This window comes from Prorops nasuta, unplaced genomic scaffold (assembly GCF_024137725.1).
Source record: "Prorops nasuta isolate Cenicafe-Biocafe unplaced genomic scaffold, Cenicafe_Pnas_1.2 PNAS00025, whole genome shotgun sequence".
NCBI lineage: Eukaryota > Metazoa > Arthropoda > Insecta > Hymenoptera > Bethylidae > Prorops > Prorops nasuta.
Window position 1 is genome coordinate 986,853 of NW_027116822.1, and position 22,527 is coordinate 1,009,379.

General features: G+C 38.9%; 2 protein-coding genes across 10 annotated transcripts in view; one reads left to right on the forward strand and one right to left on the reverse strand.

The window, feature by feature from the left end:
• The first annotated feature begins 1,458 nt into the window (after window positions 1-1,458).
• LOC136782066 (transcription termination factor 2-like) lies at window positions 1,459-4,428 on the forward strand. Of its 6 annotated transcripts, none has more exons than XM_066741220.1 (8): window positions 1,459-1,713; window positions 1,787-2,132; window positions 2,211-2,281; window positions 2,357-2,458; window positions 2,990-3,183; window positions 3,248-3,290; window positions 3,356-3,831; window positions 3,937-4,428. In XM_066741220.1, the coding sequence occupies exons 5-7, from the start codon at window positions 3,017-3,019 to the stop codon at window positions 3,374-3,376; spliced, it is 231 nt and encodes a 76-aa protein (XP_066597317.1). In that variant the 5' UTR covers window positions 1,459-1,713; window positions 1,787-2,132; window positions 2,211-2,281; window positions 2,357-2,458; window positions 2,990-3,016; the 3' UTR covers window positions 3,377-3,831; window positions 3,937-4,428. The 6 variants fall into 6 exon arrangements, with proteins under 6 accessions (XP_066597317.1, XP_066597315.1, XP_066597316.1 ...); XM_066741218.1 differs by having other exon boundaries at window positions 1,466-1,713; XM_066741219.1 differs by having other exon boundaries at window positions 1,466-1,713; window positions 2,990-3,156.
• A 1,211-nt stretch (window positions 4,429-5,639) lies between these two features.
• Window positions 5,640-22,527, reverse strand: part of LOC136782198 (QRFP-like peptide receptor) — a 30,919-nt gene continuing 14,031 nt past the window's right edge. For 3 of the 4 annotated variants that reach the window (XR_010824083.1, XR_010824084.1, XR_010824085.1), the window contains 8 exons: window positions 14,176-14,297; window positions 12,127-12,250; window positions 11,785-11,990; window positions 10,810-10,936; window positions 10,290-10,450; window positions 8,857-9,018; window positions 7,579-7,712; window positions 5,640-7,074 (listed from right to left, as the gene is read on the reverse strand). Coding sequence is in view for 1 of the 4 variants with exons in the window: in XM_066741452.1 (XP_066597549.1) it covers window positions 7,065-7,074; window positions 8,857-9,018; window positions 10,290-10,450; window positions 10,810-10,936; window positions 11,785-11,990; window positions 12,127-12,250; window positions 14,176-14,297 (912 nt within the window). In the remaining 3 variants the exon portion in view is untranslated. The remainder of the gene's footprint in view (window positions 7,075-7,578; window positions 7,713-8,856; window positions 9,019-10,289; window positions 10,451-10,809; window positions 10,937-11,784; window positions 11,991-12,126; window positions 12,251-14,175; window positions 14,298-22,527) is intronic. The other variant, XM_066741452.1, reaches the window with a different exon arrangement.

Sequence of the window (22,527 nt, forward strand, 5' to 3'; positions counted from 1 at the left end):
TGGATCATCAGGATTTTTGTAACAAAGGCTGCTGTCCTTTAAGGCTAGTCTCGTAACAGGTTTCTTCGGGAATCTAAAGTATCGATTAAATTTTTATTAACAGTAAAGTACTAATGTAAATTTGACAATAAACATTTGTAACTCTACCTTGGACAGTCTGTCCATTTTCCTTTAAAGTAATTTGATTTGTGAAATAATTTTTCTATCTCCCCTGGCAATTTCATTGGCCAATTAGAAATATTTGTTCTCTTTGGGGGTGCTAAATACCCTTTGATCGTTGTATCGTCTCTAGGACCTAAAAGCATTTTTTGGATTACAAAACTTTGTTTACAAAATACAAATATTATACCTGTAAATAAATCGTAAGGTCCACGTTTTCCAACAACTTTTTTTACTGTCTCTTTCACGGTAAACATTTCTTCTATCCTATAGCTGCAGATATATTACAATTTATTATTGTATCGATTGCGGAATCTGTTTTATCAGTCGAAACTTACTTATTGCATGGCAAAGACCAATTTATTCTTGTCTCTCTAAATCTTGGTCTTGTGTCAAATAAGAACGAGGGTATACAATTTTTTCGGAATTTTTTTTGGTCCAAAAAATAATAAGGGTCGTGTATGTTTATAGGTGTGTAGCCTGATAATATATAAAAATTCTATACAAATTCAATCATAATTCGAAAAATTTATTTACCTGGTCCAGGAGTATTAGATTTAAAGTGATTTCGAAATCGAGGTTCTAATGCAAAGCCTACGCCCTCATTTAAGGTACTTGGATACGTTTCTGAATATTTTTCTGGCCATCGAATAATTTCGTGAGTTCCTGGACCCCTGCCAGTTTTTATTAAGTTTTTCTGTGATAAGTATTTCTGTGAGGGATATCCTCCCATAGTCTCGGAAAATTCTTCTGACTCTAATTCGAGGTCCCAGCTAGGAGCAAACATCTTCATAAAGAGTATTAGCAAAAAAACAGAAAAAATTTTACTTTGTAACGAGACATTTTCTCGGTCTAAAAATTGGATTGTAAGTTCCAACAGCAGGTGATTCTGGTGGCAAACCTCCCAAATCTGGATGAAAGCCTTCTTTTGCTCCCTGTTTCACAGTTGAACCAAATGCTGGTATAGTTTTCTTTCTTTTTGTAGCTACACATGGTTCCGTGCAAGGGCAAAAATTACAAGTGTCACTATTAAATTTTGTGTTATTCATCATTATCAAAAAATGCTTTATAAAACTAGATGAATCTTGTAAGGTTAAAATTTTCCTACAATTTTCTTCGGCATTCGTGCGCCATCTCTTGCGAGTTTAGAGAATCTTTCAAACCATGGTAAACAAAACTTTCCTGCTCTACCTTACCAACTTTATAAAACCTGACCATTCGTTAATAAATTAGACTCCGTGTATATGGGGGAGGAGAGAAGAGAGCGAGCAGAGGTCCTACCGGTGCCTACTTCAGGTGATGGGGGTGGGAGAAAGGAAGGTTTTGAAAATTGGAATTGGAGTCATTTGGAGTACTTGTTGGAGACGTTGGAGTTGAAAGTTGGAACTGTTTGTGGGAAGTCGTGGTCGGTGAAAACTGAAATCGGAGACCGCTCTCTCCTGGATCAACTGTCGAGCGTGTTAGACCGGTAGGACGTGATAGGTGTTGTGCGATATTTTTTCTTATCACAACAAAGTAACATTGTCGCAACTAGCTGTGAGAAGTATATAGAAAGTAAGAACGGTTTGTTTTTATTAATATAGAAAATTAGTGTGAAAAATGGATTTATTAATCTTTTGTTTTGTAGGTGGAACCAGTAATACAGGTACGAAAATTGGTAAACGAAAAGATATTACTCACGATTTTACAAAAAAGAAAATTAAGGATACAAAGCTATCTTCTAGTACTGATAAAAATGAACTTTGCTGACCAATAGCACTGTTAGAGTTCGCCCATCGTTTCCAAAAGTTAAAGGCATTAAATGGTTTACTTTGAAAAATTTCATAATTCCATAAAGATCTAGTTCTTTATTATGGATAGACGTTCCTGTGAGTGCCCAATGTTTACAAGCCCGTAAAGTAAAACACTAAGAGATGTTCCAGTTTTGTGATTTCTTATTACGTGGACTTCATAGAAGATTATCCTTTCCAAATGTATGTACAAAACTGATTATTCTTTATAATGTAACTGAAAATAGCGATTTACACTAATGTCTAATTTACCTGGCACAGAACAGAAAGTAAACTAGGCAAAGATATTATAGAAGTAGAAAGACCTGCTCCTGCTATAAGACTAGATTCTGGTATTAAGATTTTTGTCTATTCAATAAACTTAGAATGCGAAATGTATTTTTCATTGTAAACAATTTATTACTTAGATTTAGAGAAAGAATAAAAATTGCAGAAGCATTTGCCAAAGAAAGAAATTGGTGTGAATAATATTAATCCAGTTGAAGCTCAGAAGCAGGCTCTATTACAAGGTCAGTTGAATAAATTTAAGGCAGAATTTGCTGAAACAGATGTAAACAAAATCTAGTTAACACAGTGTCATAATGACCTTAAACAAAGTTTAAGGGGTAAATAGGGACTTAATTTTAAATAACTTTGAATAATAAACTTAGGAAGGCAAACATTCAGTTATATTTTTAAAAATATAATGTTTATAATGCTATTATGGCTATAATGTGTATAAAATCTTCATCATTTCTAGTTGTAAGATTAGAAAATTTGTATGTGTAAGTGGATGCCACTATAACTGAACTATTAACGGACCTTAGAGTTGCAAAAAAATAAAATATAATGGTTAAGAATTAGTTAAATCCAAAATGTTTAATACTTTAATTTCTTTCTCATATTACAATTTGGTGTGTCCTACCATGCGTTCGTTAATGAAAGTGTTTAAAATTATGTGCTCTATCATTCTAGAAAATTTGCCTAGTGGCATAGTGACATGCTATATATTTATCTTACATTGAGATTGGTTGATGATAGAATAAAACATATTTTTCTAGGCAATTATACATAATACAAATTCAGATATGCTGTCTTACAAAAATGAAAAATTAGTGGAAAGGAAATTGATGTATTTAGAGCAGGTAGAAGAAATGAAAAAGGCTTTAGCATTATATAAATATGTTGACACAATGGAAGGACGAAGTGAAAAATCGTGGTGGGCGAGGTATGCTTGGTTTGCAGCTTTATCACGGTAAATCTCGTAAAAAAATCCCTACGAAGCTGATCAAACATAATATAGTTATTACAACTTACAGTATTGTCGCGAGAGAAAAGAAAACTCAATCCACCTTATTTCAGGTAAGTTAAACATTAATGTAAGTTTTAATTTTCAGTTAAACTATAAAGGATAATCAATTTTGTAGATATACATTGGGAAAGGATAATCTTAGATGAAGCCAACGTAACAAGGAATCACAAAGCTGTAACATCTGTTGGTGTTTGTACTTTACGGGCTTTTAAACATGTAGGCACTCATGGGAACATCTATTCATAATAAAGAACTAGACCTTTATGTTATTGTGAAATTCCTCAAATGTTCACCCTTTAATCACCTTAATTTTTGGAAATCTTGGGTGGACTCTGATGATGCTACTAGTCTGCAAAAATTAGCCATTGTCATGAAGAACATAATGTTGCAAAGAATCAAACAGGATCTTCAGAACAAGGGAGAAATAAAGTCTTTGCTAAGCAAATCATTGGAAGTAATTGAGATTACATTGGATACTCAGGAGGAACTTGCTTATGGAAAAATGTTAGTTTATTCCCGAATGCTCGGTAATAAATTTTTGGCTCAGAGCTGAGAAGCAAGACATGCTCAAGCTAAATAGTGGAAAATTCGGTAAACCAACCTTTCTTTTAATCCAAGTAAAACAAATTGAAAGTAAAATTTTAAAATGACGACAGCTAATGTTTTCTTTACTGAAAATTAGATTTGTTTTTTTAGGCAAGGAGACGTATTTTACGAAGGCTCAGTTGGAACTGTTAAGTATGCAGGCCGATGTAAAGTCTCACGAGATTTTGGTTTTTCTACTGGGTCTTAGACACATACGCTGTCATCAGGCACTGATTCATTTCATGCTAGATCAAGAAGAAATAGCGCAAACGTGATTCGGAGACGAGAAGAATTTGGATACTAATTTATTACGTCGAATCAATAAACTCAATTTGAAAAACAAATAATTATCCGAAGGAAAGCAATGGCGAGGACGATGATTAGATCGGCATAGACACGAGAGTTAAGGAAAATATTCTCACTAGCTATAATCCACTTTTCGACGACAATGGCATTGGTAGTAACTAATAGGCAAAAGTCACTTTGTATCATAAACTGTATTACTTCTTTTCAAAGTTGCTCATAGTAGTTTATACTATTTTTATAATTTGTTAAAAATAATCTTGTGATAAGTATATAATAAAAAAAGGTTGTTTAACACAGTTTGAAGTTTTTTTCAACATAGGTATAAAAAAAATGCAAGAGTAGCGTTCTTTCTTCCCTAAAGCGGCTATTTCCTGTAATTCGAGGAGGTATTCAGGTCACCGGGACACATATACACAGTCGTCAAATCGTCCTGCCGCAAGCCCTTTCTGATTCTGAACAATTCTGTAAAGTTGTCTCATATACGCTAACACACACACACACCAGAAGAAGACGTTAGACTGTCACTTCGATACAAGCGTAATCTTTCTCGCCACATCTCGAGAAAGAAAAAATTCGCCTTTTCAGCCGTCCTCCTTTTTAAACCGCGACTGCTATCCATTTCACTCTTTTTAAATCTTGATATTCCTCTTTCCTCTTTATTCAATGAATTGCAAAAAAATCGTTCCACTTATTTTTCCCCTGATTAGAAACTACTCGACAATAAATATACTGCAACGATCGCGATTGCATTTGATTTCCTCATTTTAGAAATTATTCTCTAGATAGGAAAAGTGGGACGATCCCGTTGAATCAGGAAGCACAGAGCACAGTCCCAGTTAGGAAAGTTGGTCCTTCGTAATTCGCGTATCCTGTTGAAACGAGTGTAGTTTCCTGTACTGATCAAATCGCGTTCCCAGTCCATCCTTAAAGCGCACCACTCCAGATCTCGATGAAACTAAAAGTTCGCTCGAAACAACCTCGAAACACCTATACAATGACACCACGAGGTACGAATCCCTAAAGTGATTTTTGTCTACTGTGGTTAAAAAGGAATAAATTAAACGTGAAACAAGTCATTTAAACAAGCTGCAATATTAGTAGAAGCATTTCTAAAACCTGTTATACATTAATAAATTGTAATGAATAAAAAATATTATCGAAAAGACTTCGAAAATGGAGAATTTAGTTAAGTCGTTGAAAGAGAATATTTTAGGTTTATTCTAATTCTGAATATGTCAGGAGTCAGGACTCTTCGGCTTTATACGATGAAATGGGAAAGTTATGGAGGACGAGGAAAAATAGCCAGCGACGAGCCTTGGGCGACTTCGAAGTGAAGGATAAAAAGAAAGTTAAGGAGACGAATGTTATGAAGAGAATGAAAAGGGATCGAAAGGAACGTGAAACCCCTGGAAATAAACTTACATACGCAACTTCGTATCAAGTCGTTTACTCCGCCTATGGAAATTCTAATAACAGAATTGTTTTTCTTATGCTAACAGAATATACTGTTAAAACGAGAATAAAACTTTATTTCTTGTTACATCGACTGCATAAAACAAGTTCTTACGTTAAATCGACTAGCTGAAACAATTAAAGCTCATTTTTATCTTGATATTATCTTACTCTATCTATAAAGTATGAATGTATATTATAGAATATTATACATATATAGAAAATTTAAATACTTTTATTATACTGTAGACTGATATATTAAGAATCTAATTATAGACTGCGTAGATATATAAATACATAAATTATATGCAAAATGCAAAATTACCTATTCAATTATAACAGACACAACATGTATGTACATAATCATTTATCATTATCCCCAGCTTAATTTTGCGATATTAAGCCAAGTTGAGCTTACGAATTTACGATCGAAAAATCTTTCAACATAATTAATATATATGTATGGCAGTGCTACAGAATTTTATGAGAAGCGGTTAAAACGAATCTTTCGTCTGATTTGATCTACTAAAAATTTATAATGTAGAAACAAGATTTACGATATTATTGCATCGAATAGCTCGACTTACGTAAGACAGATTTTTGATCGATCTCTTATATTGTTCAAGATAAATCCTAGATAAACTTTTTGCCAAATTTTCATATTAAAAAATAATAATCGTCAGATAGCCGTTTTTGGAGGGAGAGTATGTTGATTTAAAGATCGGAAACATTTAATAAATTTGATCGATAGGGTCTCATGAAAATTCATGATGGGGGATAAGTAAGGGGGAATAGGAGGAGGGGCAGAGTTTAATACTTGCAGAAAATATAAATGCGAAACATACTCTAACCACGCTATACTCCCATAAATAGCAGGCTATTCACAGACTAATTTAGCTAGACTACAGTTTATTAGTAATAATAAATCTATATGTTATACTCGAAGAGCTTCTACTTGTATTAATTAGCGATTGAATTTTCCCCATTTGAAAAATTGAATAAATATTGTTACTGTAACAATTCGACATTTTACACAGCTATTATTAATTGTACCAATAATTATCACACGTAGGACAACACTGTTTTGGCGTTGAAAGTAATTAACGATGCATCCACAATAATTGTCGAACGGTAACAAAATCATTCATCCAAATACGAGGCAAATAATGACATACGGATGTATCAAGAGTTTCTCGCGGATGACAAAGTTTACTCTTTCGGAAATTCGAAGGACAATATCCCTAGCTGGAGTGAAGTTTCCGGCTGTTTGGAACGGAAGAGAGCCGGAAGTGAGTCCTCCACGTCGTCGAAACATCCATTTCCGTCGCATTAATTAGCGATTAACTTTACACTGGATGAAACGGGGCTGATGCAGTTGCTCCTCATAGATGTCGCTCGTCCTGCTTATTATATATACAAATCCCGGTTCAATCCACTAATCAGCACTCGTCTCAAGACGTGGTCCGGGTACGAACGAAGAATCAGGTCCATCTGAAAATTCACGTTTACCAACTTTAAAACATGAGTATGACACGATTTTCCACTTAACCCTATCTCTGGCAAAATCCACGCACTTTTCTATCTATTCATGCAGCGCGGCTGCGAATTTCCAACTAAAGGAGAGCAGATAGAAAAAGAAGAGGAAGAAAAGCTTAAGAGATGGAAGCCCGAGGCAAATAATTTTTAGTATCAAGCAAACTTACTGTTTATTCTCACACCAAAGAATTTGACAGATTTTTAACGTTGGATAAAAGCGGAAGAGGTTCTTTGAATACCCTCACGTGCTAGATGTTTATCTTTTAGTAAATGGGACTCGAGTGTTTATAGGTACATTAATGTTAGTAAGAGAAGGAAAGCGAGAGAGAGAGAGAGAGAGAGAGAGAGAGAGAGAGAGAGAGAGATAGATAGCTGAGGAATCATCCAGGGATACGTGCTACATGCGTGAGTATTTTTTCATGAGGTCTTATACGTGTCGATTATCACGCAATGTCTTACGGCTCATTGATGGGTTCAGTGTCGATGTGCCTTCCCCGCGTGTGTGCGTGTGCGTCGAGACTCACGGATAGGCTACGAGGTGGATGTCGGTGGAGATACGAGATTTCGAGTCCCGGAAGGAGTTTCGCAACCACCTGCGTCGTTTATTTCACATTTAATTCAGTCCTATACCCACGTAAATCAACTATCTCTGTTCTAACGCTCTTATCATCAGCCTTTCTTAAATTTAACTATCTCCCTATACTATATATAGAGGCTCCTCTAGTGCAAAACCCTTTGGGATAGAGATCCGAGTGAAATATTTTGTTTATCAATATAAAAGCTATCCGAATGTGTGTGTGTGTGTGTATGGACCAAATCGGATAACCCGATGTTAATCATGAAATAAATCTCTCTCGTTAAATTGAATCGCTAGCCGTTTCTGACATTGGCTCGTATTTACATTATAATTAGCCACAGTCTCGCCATTCCTCGCTAATTATAACACAGCACTATGCATTTGCCAATGCGTTGTATCAATCGGTCCGTAACTCTCTGTAAATGGAGACTTTTATTTTACAGAGAAGTATATATACCTATACATGTACTATAGATATAGACTTCCGAGAGTCTAGTACAGGGGGTATTGGTTTTCTTTGATACCATACTTTGTTCGATGAAAGGAAGATCATCGAGTCTAGTCCCTTTAAATACGAGACGAAGTCGCTGACGTGGAAGAGCGATAGATCCAAACATTTGAATAAAACTTGTATACTATAAAAGCTACAGCAAACACATCTCGACTGGGCTTTATGAGTCTGTCGTTTTGAAACGTTCGGTGAGTAATTATGTCTCTACGATCAACAAACACAACTAAATTTATCCTTTAAATCGACTAGCAGTTTCATTAAGGAGAAAACAAGATTCTCCTTTCGATTGAATTTCTCTGGTTTCCCATTACCAGACCAGGACTTTGGATGAAAATTTCCTCCATTGTAATATTTAATTTTCCAATGTGTTTCGTGTCGGTGTTGAGATGAGTGTATTGCCACGACTACACGCTACACTAGATTTCTAGTAAATCCACCCAATGGGATGTAAAGGCATCGATCCAGCGATTAAGTACCTTACACAAGAATCAGTTGATCCGAGTAAACAGATTAATCGAAGATTTCCAAATAAAGTTGGAAAATGAGTTTGCACAATCGGCGGTGGATCATCGTGCTTACTTTTTTCCTGGATCGATCTGGACCCACCAGTCGGAGGATCGTGGCTTTTTATTTCGTCGATCCAGCTTACCTGACACTCGTGGTTCTCGTCTGACTGAGGCTCGGATGCCTCTTCACCGGAGTCCTGTAGCCTTTTCGAGGACAGCAAATCCACCAGCCACCGCAGGCTGCGGCTAAAAAGCTTTCCCTGAAGTGCTTCGACATGAATCCGTAGACTATCGGGTTGATACAGCTGAAATTCAAGATAATCTTTTAATCTTGCCCATATTTTTTGCTCGTCTACTTAATTTTAGCAAAGAAACAAATTAATTCTAGATTTAAAGTGCAATCAGGCGTGAGTAATCTCGTCGGTTCGCATGTACCTATTTCTGTTTACCCTAGCCAGGGTATTTCGAGAGAGAGAGAGAGAGAGAGAGAGACTGAGAGAGCCTCCCATGAGTACTGGCGATTCTCACAGGGGCTTCACTGAACTTAACCAGCCTCGAAATATTAAGCGTATGTTTGTTGATCCATGATCCAAATAGTCCGCTGATGGATTATCTCAAACGTTTCAGCCAGCTTAACTCTTAAACTTCTCTCTAAGTGGATCAATCTGTACCAATTCGCCATGTATACACAAAGCTTTTCATCCAATTGTAAATATCACGCTCCTATCGTTAATTTTGAGGCATCCATGAGATTCTCTCTCGATGAAGAAAATTTAATCTCTCTTGAGTTAAGGTAGGATAAAATCCAAATTGTTAGAGTTAAGGTGAACCGGATTTCAGTGAGATTACCAGGAGTCCATTCGTTTGGTGCAATCTGGCGAGCTCGGTGCGGCAATCAAGGTCAGTTGGCAGCAATAAAAGGTCTAACGAGCGGAGTCTTATATATACTATATGTATATAGACGAGAAAATAACAGCTGGCCGAAGGAAAACATCGCCTGAACGATGGTCGCCAAAGCCAGAAACTAGAGAGAAAGACGAGAAAACCCACGCGTTTACTCGCACCAATAAACCTTCGAACCCCTTCATAATTGAAAATTCCAAGGGTCTCTTCAAAATTCAATCACGTTAACAGAAAAGCAAACTCGAACAATTTCAAGAGTATATTAATTTCTTCGATATTAACAATTCAACGTCGAGTATTTCCTCTATCCCAACTCCAATGGATAAAACTGGGCAGAATCTAGTTAACACTTTTTGTCTCCTCGATTATATTTCGATTACTGGAGTTTAATGGGAATTGTCCATGGCAAAATAGTCGATACAACTGATAACCATTTGCTCCGAGAAAATCTACAATCGAATAATTAAGTTTAGTGGGTCTGCTACAAATGTTTATAGTATTTACATAATGTCAATACGCAGAATGCACAGTTTGTTGATTCGCTGGATGGAGAGATTGTGGTAATTAGTGATTAGGGGGATTATAATAAATATATATATATATATATATGTAAAATACACTTATATAGTAAACAATGATCATAGGATTAAGCCTCTGTGCAGAAAAAGCCTACCTGTTGAAATAAGCCATTAATTGGAAAGCAGTGTTGAGGTGCTTACTGGTACCAGATCTCAAGCGTGGAATGACACCGTAGGCGGTCAGTACATTGTCTATCAACAATGGACTCCAGCAAATAGCGAACAGCACCACTACCGCCACCAGCATTTTCACCACCTGTCACGCAACAAATTTCTGTTCTCCGTTAACGTTAACAACTCAGCAGGCAAAATTCAAAAATTTCACCAACTCGTTAAATTTACACGAATAAGCCATTTACGTTACATTTTAAATAACAATAATCATGATATTTTCTATACGATGGACAGCGTCACGCTAGAATAACGCAATTAACGCCAGACACAACAAAACCATCGAATCTATCCCAACGAAATGATGAAAATTCACTGGGCTGGATCCTGTAGATGGATTATTAAATCGCGATAACGCGAAATATTCTCTCAAATCATATTTGCGCTCTTTTGGCCGAGTTGTGAACTCGTTAGATCGAAAGCCAAACAATATATCTGGCTAACCTGCTTCATGGTGCGAGACTCCTCTTCCGTTTGAGTGTTCTCGCGTCGCGAACGTCGTCCGTTCCTGATCTGACCTGTTTTTTGGGTCATCGGAATGCACTCTGCATCGATATTACTGGGGCTCAACCTGGAAAAGATACAAGTAAATTAGTGATTTCTCATTATTAATAACGCGAAGAGATTCCCGACGGAATCTGCTAGTAGATGGACGAGGAGGATTGAAAGTTATCGTGTATCAGTTACGTGGCTTAGGGATCAGTGAAACATGCCTCAACGGTCCCTGCATGTGTTTACAACAAGGCTGAATGGTGGCGGCAGACCTAAAGTGATTTGTGATCCAGCGCTCCCCAAACGTGTGTATCTTGTCCAAAACATATTCGACTCGACTCGACTCGACTCTCCAACACCAAAGCTACCGCACGTGATCCCCCCTCCTGTTTCTCCCTGGCTTTATGCACATTCGCGAGGAATCAATTGCTATGCGTGTCAGTTTTACGCGCTCTCCCTCGCAGAATGCCCGAATTCCACCACGCAAATTACATTAATTCATCCTCCACCGTCCAATTTCATCCAACCCCTCCCCCTCTCCCCTCCATTTCTCTTACACTCACTCGGCGTATCTCAAACTGCTCAAATCTATCCACTCTCAGGGTTGAAAATTGTCCATCAAATTACAAATAAATGAAAACTCGTTATAACAGTGGATTTAGTTTTCCTGCTCCTTTCCTGTTGTTCCAATTGAATTTCTAGAGATGAACGAGAGTGAACAGCGCTATTCCAGAAGCTTACCGGTGAAAAGGTCAAATTGAATGCAAGCTGATGACTGCGCTTTTTGCAGTTTTCTCAATTGGAGCTTCGAGTTTCGAGAGGCGTTTAGTGGTAAAAAGCTTCTTTATCTACATTTTTAGAAAGAATTTGTCTATATCGAGATAAGCCGAGTTTCGCGCGAATCGAGAAATTCCTGCGAGTGCTTACGCATGTCGTGACGTCATATGATAACGTCTCTTCATGACTCTCCAGATTTCCCAGCAGATAGCAGTATAGCAGAACGCCATGACGGCTAAGGGCAGCACGAGTACCAGAACCAGCATGTAAACCTCGTGTACTCGCCACAGAAGCTCGGAATCCCAATCACGCACACACCAATAAGCGACCACTCTGAGTCCCACCTCCTTGTGTCTCTGGAATGACGAAGATAAACGTTTAATGATTTCTTTCATAATTGATGAGAGGGGAAAAGAGAGAAAATGTAAGAAATCTAATTAGAGTTTCATAGTACTGATTGCTCGGTTTCTCTTGGGATAAAATGTGGCTTGCCTGGGTAAACAACATTGGAATTCCTAAAAGGAAGGAAGCGATCCAAGTTATGATGACGATTCTCCTTGCTTGGCTGATCGTACAGGTGTATTGTGCCCTCATTGGATGCACTATGCCGTAGTACCTGAAAGAGAAAAATTGTTAGAAAATATGTATGATACAGAAAAAGTTGCGGTATACACAGATACTTTTCTAAAGTTTGCCTGGCATGCATTGGCGTCGGAGCGAAGGGCCGCAGGCAGAATCGAGTCGAAGCAATAAGCGCAACGCTCAAGGTGGGGGAGTCGTGGAGGCAAACAAGACGAGAAGGGGGGGGGGAGGGGTGTGAGCTGTGGATTCTCTCGAAATCCAATGCAAATGGCACAGTTTCTCGCCCCATTATACGCTACTATTAAATTTTTTTCACCCTCCTCCAGCATTATGCATGAAAGTATTCTCCAGGGAAAGAATAATCCCAGAAAAATGGCACTCCTCGAGCTTTAAATACGTACTTCGAATCTATTCATCTTTTACACCCCTATCCTACGGAAACAAATATTTATTTCGTCCATCAAAGCGCAATAAAGTCAGCGAGAAATATTCACGAGCAGTGCGAATAATTTAATTGATCGTCCGTGCTGCTGTCGCGGGGCTCGGAATATCGATGCAAAAAAGGACCAAACAGCCAATCCCGAAAAACTTGTCGGGCCTGTAGCAGGATTGATCGAAATTCTATTTTTCGCCCGTGGCAAAGGCCAGTAATCGCGAGGTCAGAATCTCTCGGTGATAAATTCTGTGGGAAAAACTCCCTGAAATTCTCGCTGCAGCAGCTAAAAGTCAAGATCCTCGTAAATTGTCCTTCGATGGAAATTAGCGGGGGGTTTTTTTTTGGTAAGTTTAGTTATAAAAGTGTTAAATTTTTTTTTGACATTGGGGAATGTTGAATATATCGATGAATTATTTTTGAGTGGGCTAATCGAAATATTGAAATTTTGTAGAAGAGTGGTCGACCAATAGGACTCTCTGTGTGTGCTAAGCACTCGATCGCGTAATTTTCGTATCGCGTAGTTTCCTGCTGTATAGGAGGTGGCCCAGCCTGTCCAGCCCCACTGTGACCCACGGCCAAATCCGTTTGCACATTAACAAATATACAGCCCAGAGTTTGTAGAAAGTCGAACGTTGTCGGCAAACACTACGACGCAACTACGACAAAATGTACAAAAATATTATAATTAAGCAAAAAACTCCTTCCTCATTTTTTCTAATACTACACTTGACTGGAAATTACCTTATTTTCAGGAAATTTATTTTGCTTCTAAAATCGTTATAATGTTAAATGTTATTACTGAAACCTGAATAATAAGCTTTCTATAATTTTATAATAGGCTTATTGAATGCAGCGATAAAGAAATAGTAGCAATAACGATTAATTAATGCAAGGACGCCAGAATGAGATTAGAAATCGATAATTCCGATTGGTCAATCGGAGCCTAAGCACCGTCTCGCATTACAGCCTGGATGAGGCTTAATTAAAATAACGTTCGATCACTGACCAATTAAATACTATCTTCTGCATTCCTGTTGTATAATATATTATCTATGAAGAGAAAGAGAGAGAGAGAGGGAGTAGATGAAATTTGCAATATTGCTAATACGTGGTAAATATTTCAATATGAAAAATAAATCTGGAAAATGTAATATTGTGAAACATGCCAAGAAGCTAATTTAGAAAGAGGAAAAGCAGTATGTATGGTACGACCCTCCTAAGATATCGTCGTTGGTATGCAGTATGGATTTTAATAACGAATGCACCCTGGCAGAAAAGATAGAGTAAAATACAGACTAAATCATGAGTGGATGGACAAATAGGAAGACCTTTTGGTAAGAGGGAGACAAATTTTACAGTAAATTGGGATTTTATCTTTGAGCTTGCTTAAATTTAAAATATCATTGGACAACGAGAGACAAGAGTACAAGGTATTCGTTTAATTAATAGAGGAGAATATGGTTGAATTGTGAAACTGCTTTCTTAATTGGGAGTGAATTTGAGGGTTGCTATACAGTAAGTACCTCTCTATCGACATGGCTGTTAGTGTGACAACGGAGCAGATCGCGGAGACACTTTGCATGTAATGCACAGATTTGCATAAGAAGTGGCCCATGGTCCACGTGAAGGAAAACAGCTTGGCAATCTGCAACAGAAAAACCATGAAACTCAACGAGGACTCTGGGATTTTTTTCACCAAATTATACAAATTCCTTTGTCTAAATGGTCGAGGCCCTACTCCACGAAAATTTATCTAACCACGAAGCAGTTTCGATTAATTTGGCTCGAATGAAAGGAACCTTGCAATTCCAACTATTTAAAACTAATGCTTAGGATTCCGTTCCAGTATTGGCCACTTTTGATTACTTGTTAAATCAAGGAATTCCATTGATTTCCTTGAGCTATACATAGACGGTGGAAGAGCAAATGAAATTGTACTTTTTCTTCGTTAGTGAACCAACGATCGTTTTTCGTTCGGAGATAGAAAATTTCACCTGATGACGTTAACGAATTCAATCGTCGTTGCAATAAAATCAGAATTGACGAGTACTAACAACAGTTTTGTCGAGAAACCAAAATAAAAATTATAAACAGACAATGAATGTCAATTATCCTTATGAAATTCCTTCAGCTAACAGAAGACATAAAAGAGTGTAGATTTTCATTTCGTTCAAGCACAGGAGTTCCGCCAAACTTGTTTTAAGTAACAATCGATTCCGACAAATTCATTGAAACTCTGGCTCTGAAATTCCATTAAACCACAGGTACAGGATTCTATTATTCAGGCTGATGCGTCGATTGCATAAATGTGTAATTCAACACTCCACGTGGCACATTAATTTGGTAAACACTGTAATCGCCAGCAATTAATTTCGCCATTGTTTATTTGTGCTCTCTGGCCAAAAAAGCAATCTTTTTGAGAGCTTCTTATGGATCATAGGAAGGCGAAGCTGCGTCATGGAGGCTTATTTGACACGAAAGTCCGGCCGAAAATAAATCCGGATAAAGCGTGCCACTCGTTTCTCAGGAATAGGCCGTTTTATGGGCCTCGGTGACCATGGATCATGGGGTCGCCCTATCCTCGTGCCCATCTGCCGTCCCGTCTCGAATCTCCACTGTTCATCCATATGCAATCGCTGGACCGGAAGCCGAGGCGCTCGCTCGACGCTAAATAGAAGCGCCGAAACGCTCCATGAATTACAGCACGATCGGAATTCTACCCATAATCGAGATGCTATCCAAAATTCGTCTGTAAATTTTCCTGGAAAACACACGAGGAAATTCACGTTTCTTTGTTCCAGAAACAAGTTGCTTGTTAATGGAAATTCCAGTGATAATTTGCTTCATGAAACGGAAGCCAGCTGACTGGCATTTGCAAATGACTGAATGCTCGCTATTCCTAATATTGATTCCCTTGGACGTCCAGTAGGTATGATCCAACGAGCAGCGACTGTGTGCTCGATTCAGCAGAGAGGATCGAATCGCACAATTCTCGCAGGACCATTTTGAAGCTGTATCCTGACTTGGCCCTTATTGAAACATACAGAATGGAACGCGTAAATTCTTGCTTCGTTATATTTTCCTTCCATAAAATTCAACTCGATCGTTAAAACGTGGGACAAATATGGGACTTCCGGCTGCAGAACCTGAGACAAAACTGGCCCGTTGCTCGAAAACTTTCCAGTGGAAAGTGCAGCTTGGCGAAATAGTTGACAAAGTACGGGAGGGTCCTTATACGCGATCCCAAGAAGGATCTCGTTGAATTACACGAAATTCCAAAGTCCATTTACAGAGTTCAGCCATCGTGACGATGCTGCGAGATCCCAATGAGATTTCAGGATACCTGGGAGAAGACAGAGAGGCATTAGGAGAGGTATGAGTATGAGTTTAAATAGTTTTTAAGTATTTTTGGAGTAACAACTTACAGAATCAAGGCAAACCAGGTCAAGAGCAGAGTAAATCGCACGGTAAAACTGACAGTTTAAAGCGATAAGTAACTTGCGTAAGTGTGTGACACGGCGCGTTTATAGTTTTACTGTGTTATTTATATGCTACAGGGGTAATAAAACTGTGGCAAACCTATTGTAGAGTCTTCTTTGAGAAAACGTCGGAGGTGAGAATCAGTTTTCGAAGAATGAGCTTAATGAGGAAAAGTTTTCTCAGGAATTATGATTTGGACTGATAAGAATTCGATAAACTCTCCAAGAATATATATTTGTGCCCTGAATCGATCATTCTAATCGGGCTCCAACCCCGACGACTTCTCTAATTACGTGTTTTTCTACAACTTTTGCTTCTTCTTTTTCTTCTTCCCAATATTTTTTTCAAATGATTGGCACACTCGTGTAATCAATTTTTGTTTGGCTCGTTTCGTCGTCGTGTCAGTCTGTTAATTAACTTCGGTACGACTTTTTCTTGCCTGCAACGAAAAACATCTGAGAGTATAAGGGCTGGCATTAAAAAGTAACGAGAGGACATCTTCCCCTGGAGAAGAGTGGGAATGGTAAGTGGAGAGGGGATATATATATAGCTCAATGGTTAATGAGAAAATATTATTTGAATTACCTGCAATATTTATATGCCGCTAGTCACGCGTATATATACGGGTGGCGTGATCGATGGGTCCATAAAGGAGAGACAGCAAGAAGTTTCCTAGTTGTAATAAAATTTCTGGAGAATTACACCAGAGGGCCATAAAATCTCTAAGCGTCAGCTTTGATGGATAAGAAAATACCGTGACGAATGGCTGAAATGATCCGTGCTTGAGATAGGCTAGCCTCGGTAAATTTGTCTGTAGAGGATTGTATTTATTTGCCAGATGTAGATTACTCGTGGATATTCTAATAACGCTATTACAAGAGAAGCAAGGTGGAGCATTAATAATTTCTCGACGTATCCGATACTGCCTTATCTCGTCGAAGAAGTAAAATGGGGAAAATTGGAATTATCCGAACGATTCTTTCGCTCAATTTTTTCCAGCACCTCTGAATAGCACTTACTCGCTCACTGTATATCTACGCTTAAGCTCGGTCCAAGGACTCGGGGATCCTTGAAGGGGACCTCGGCCATAATACACGGATAAGATCCTTTGTATGCATGAGCTGTACGGGGATGGCGTTAAACTTGGTTATCAGCTGCGAATTCCTCATGTAAATCTGACATTCCGAAGTCAAGAAACACCGCTGGCTCTCCAATGTGAATAGACGCTTCGCTCTCGACATACCTGTGTTTGCATTTCGACGAGTTCGTTTTCAAATTCGCCACTGCAACAATGAACGCAAATCTACTCGTCACGCTCTAACCTCAAAATTAATTATAAACCACGCGGATACACTACGTAAATCAAAAGCTGTAGTTTCTATTTCATATCAAACTGCCATTCGATAATTTCCCACATATGTATACGTATTATATTTCACATTTCATCCAGCAGTATACGCTTTTCACCCCCCGTAGACATAACTTAGCTTCTATTTTACGTAAAGTTTGGGAACCACGTTGGCCAATCGTTTGCCAGTTTTTCCGTTAAACTTCGTTATCGGATTCGCCCAGATTTGCATTTGAACGTATTCTTTCTTGCTGTGGTTAAATGTTCATTTCTTCGTTTTTCGTGGTCGACAGCTCGACAGGAAGTAGCGTGTGCCAAGAAAGCAGACGAGAGCTATCGAGCAATCGTTTGTCAGCGCGGCAAGCAAGGCAGCTTCCCGATTGGTGGATGGGCGCAAAAAGCCGATCGACCGCCACCTACAGGCCCTCTTGAGGATTAATAGATCGGAGTGAATTTAGGCCTGCATTATCTCGAGAAAAGCCACGAATTACGAGTATTATGTGCGTGGGAGTAAATAATCCGGCTGATTTATCGCGCATTAATCCGTCCTCTCGGCATACTTTACTACGCAAATAACACGTTTTCCCTAATCTCGATTTATCCGCTTCGACTAATCTTCAATATGGCAGATCTTCCCGTAAACAGCTGGGTTGAATTTACACTTTTTTTCTTCCTATTTGATAGTAGACCTTTCTCGCGGGGAAAAAAATGTCAAGTAAAAATGAAGGAAGCCATTTTACAGGTCGCGTAGTCAGTACTTTGCTCGGCGTCCGTTTGATTTATGAATACCATTCGTAACAGCGAGAAGCAGAAGCCGCGTCAGGTGCACACTATCTGTATAGTTATGAATCGTGGCGAACTGCGGACGAGGCAATATTTTTTAATGCGACGAATAAATTTTCTATGGGCACTATGTCATAGGTGATATACCAACCTAACCTAGAAGGCGAAATCCACATAGCAGTAATAGCACAGGTAGTTTTAGAAATGTTACTAAAACGTTTCTAGACTCAATTTGGCACGTTGGGAAATTATAGGAAAGTTTTTGACACCACGTATGTTACAGGCAGCCAACGATAAAAATTACTATTTATGCCCGATTGGGAAATATGGTGAAACTTGAGCGACCACCTGTTGAAATTATTGAAAATGGCTTTGGAAATAATTTTAGAGAGAGAGAGAGAGAGAGAGAGAGAGAGAGAGAGAGAGACAGAGAGAAATGGGAGAATTAGCGAGCGACGCGCGTGACACTCGTGTCAGATTAGGTTATGTCGCCGGTACGGCAGACGGATGCACGGCGAGCTCTCAGACGTCAACAAACACAACGGGTTTCTCTCTGCAAATTGAAAACGGCCGATTTCACGCACGTCACAATGCGTTAGATAATTTATTTTTCAGTTAAAACCATTGTGTATCGATTCAACGCAAAAAGACTTGTTGCATGCCTCTAGCATCTGGAATCTGAATCACTATTAAAATATATATATATATATGTGCGCGAGCATAGAAGACAAGTGCACGATAAAATGTGATAACAAATTTGAACTAACGTAGACTGTACGACCTAACATTTATCCGCCGCAAAGTGCTCTCGAGCAAAACCTTATTTCCCCCTAGCATAACCTCCGGCGTTGAAAATATCCGCGGAATAAATATTCATCTCGCGTAAAAACTCGTTACGATCGTCTGCAACATTGGATGGAACACGAATTTGCATTATTCCGTTGCGATTATGCGATCTACGGGGGGCATTTGAAGAAACCATTTTATTATCGCACAACTGTTCAGGAATTGAGAAACATCAGAAAAAGTAAAGTATTATAGCTCGAATTTCGTTCCAGAACAATTGCAATACTCGTATAACATGTGAAAAACGTTTGGTTCGAATAATTGCTCGCTTGTCAAGAATTATTAATCATTCTGACAAGTAGCACATGCGAGATTCCGCCTTTGTCCGAAATTACCTTACAAATCAATAAGAATAAAAACTACATACGCATATATTCGACTCTCCAGAATCGTTTTACGATTGAAGAAATTGTGTTGACGATCGAAACATTGTTATTCCACTAAATTTTTTTCACGTCGAGACAGCAGGACCAGTTTGGGAAATTTATCGATGAAATATTATAATTCCATCGCGTCGATTTTGGATTGCGTGGAGTTAGGCCTGACACAGCGATGAATTGTGGGCAAACAAATATATAGTTCGAGAGCATTAATGCCACAGGTGTATCGTATATCTTCACTTTGAACCGAAGCGCCAAGCTTGTGATCCCTTTTATTACACAAGGAAGAAGAAAGTCAACGGTAGCATGCACTATGATGTTGCAAAGATCTCACACACATACACATACTTATTGCATCAACACATGCCCACTATTCGAAACACGCCTTAAATAGGCGGGAAATAAAACGACATTTGCTAGAGAAATAAAGAAGTGTGAACTATATTGGCTGTTTAATCTTAGAATGAACTATTTCACCCAGATATCGGTAAATCGCTAAGCCACGGCCAATAGACAGCTTACGACCCTTAAAGAGTTTACTGCTTTACGCTCTACGTTTATACACACGATATAATCGACTGTGCGATCCTAACCTAAAAACTGCAGCTGTTTCCCACTGTGTCGCACGGACCACCGAATCCACCAACCTGGAAGCGTAAAATCTCTAATCCCAGAGACTTTACTGTTTGAAGTAGGCCGGTTGCATTGGGTAGTAGGGCCTGATGAACGACGAACAGCGGTGGGACCAGAATAAACTTGGCATAATAGCGTAGATCTATTTCTCGATCGTGCTCTGCAGAATGTTGCAAAATCTCGCTAAAAATCCATACAGCGGATTTATAGTGTCGTAAGGAAAGGCAATATCAACGATACAGTTGAAAACTACATAACATATAAATGTAGTGCTATACGGTAAGTCATAAAAATACGCATAACATTCGTTTACCAACAACAATATGGCCGTCTCGCTGGCGTAAATCAAATCCAGCCGGCTAAATTTTCAATGTAAAAGTGCCCTGGGGGAAAACATAATTCATTCGTAGCTGTGCGCGTGTACGACTGAGATTTATCCGACAAAACGGTGCCATTATTAAAACGTTCGTCGATGTTGACACACTCGAAGACTGAAAATTGATAAGTCAATTATCGCTCGTTTCCCGAATGACAGGGACAGGTCTCGACTCGTTTCCGGTCGTGCACGGATAAAGAAGAAAGAGATCGAGTTTATCGTTGTTTCTATTTTTCAAATCGCTCGCAGGGGGTCGTTGGTATCGAAGATGATTTCTGGGTGGAGTGGGACGTATCTGACAGTTAAATTGGCATCAATGGAGAAACGCGGTCAGGCCGTGAGGGCCGCGAGCCAAGTCTTTGCGAACAAATTGAAGTTGGCCGAGTCTCAAAATCGTCTCTTTTATCAAAAGTGATGGGGAGTGTGCGAAATGGTCTTATCAATTACATCCAACGTTTTGTTTCAGCTGCGAGACGAATAATTACAGTGGGAAAAGTACTCTGGGAAATTTACAGGTACCTGCTTGCGCACAATTCAAAATGTGATTTAGGTAAAGGATTACAAACTGAATTTTGGATCGTTCGCTAAACACTAAAGGCTCGATTACGTTCTGTTCCAGGAAAACTTCTCAGTGTTACGAGCCAAAAGCATCAGAATCCCGGCCTAATTACTACGAGTCGGTTTATACCCAGCTTTTACGATTTGGAACGCATCAGACGCGCGTGGTGGAGACTTCCGGTTTACAAAGCTCGAGTTTTACGATGCCAGCCTGCTTTGAAATGGCGCGATACGAATTATGCAACGCAAAGCGGTGAATGCTGGCCGTTTTGTCGATAATTCCACTGAATTCACTTAAGGCCTCAGAGTTGGTAGTGGGGAAAAAAAAGTCCTATCTTGTTTGTGGTGGCCTGTTTGCTTCGTTTACCTTTGCTAGCTTAAAGCTAGATAGAAAGGTGGAAGGAGGGGGGGGGGGGGGGGGCTAGGAAAATACACCACTCGAAATTTTATTAACGGCTCGACGCTGTAAACGTCGAGAGCTTTTAGTCCGGTTATTTGACAAACACAAAAGATCGTGAGAAGACAAAAATCAGAGGAGAATCGGCCTATAAATATACCTCAGTGGCGTGCGAAATAGCTTTTTCTGTCAGTCTATACATTTTTATGAATATTTATAGCTGTCGCGACCCAACGAGAGAGAATTATCTAGGAGCTAAACAAACACGGCGAAATGCCGATCGATGAGTCATGTAGCGTCGCGCGGCTTGGACTTGTGTTGACCCTGGAAAACAACAATTTTGTCAATGTGTATAATATTGTGCGTATGTTTATATACATACATATATACCTGTGTTATCCTGAACGTGTCGAGTGGACGCATATTGTTGAAGATTTTTGTCACTACGCCAAACGCAGCTGCCAACCGACCTCTCCTATTGGCCTAAGCTTCCTTTTTTTTTTTTTGCTTATTTACTTGTGTGTGTATACATGTTTATGCGTGTTTTTGTAAACCCTGTTCTCCTTTTAAACGTCCGAAAAGCAACCCAGTCCTCCGGAATGACACGAGCGAAAAACTTTGGCCAAGAAAAACCTTCGCAACCGCCACTTTCAAGTTTTGCCATGTTTTCTGCATACACGGCTAGTTAGAACGAATTAAATTGTCAGAATGAAAGAACTAGCGTAACAATGCTGAGAGGGGAATTGGGTTAAACGCGAATTCCTTGATTTTCGAGATTTTTTTATCCACAAAAGAATCAGATCTGACGATGAAGTTTATTATGAAAATCAGGCGGAAAAGAATCGAGGAAGGAAAAATGTAGTTGGCAGAGTGGAAAACTGTCGACGTTAGGTTAGAAGTTAAACTTTAGAGTTCGTCCTGATTAATTTAGTGGAAGAAGCATAAGTAAGCTTGTAATTTAACAAAATCATCACTGCTAATTTAACATCGTAATTCGTTGGTTTTTCATATATACTTTGTAAGCAGGATTGTAAGCTGGAGCGCAACAGGTGTTCAGCCAAATGCCGGATGTGA

Coding starts and splice junctions, on each gene's coding strand:
- LOC136782066 (XM_066741214.1), top strand. CDS start 3,467: ATGGGAACATCTATTCATAATAAAGAACTAGACCTTTATGTTATTGTG.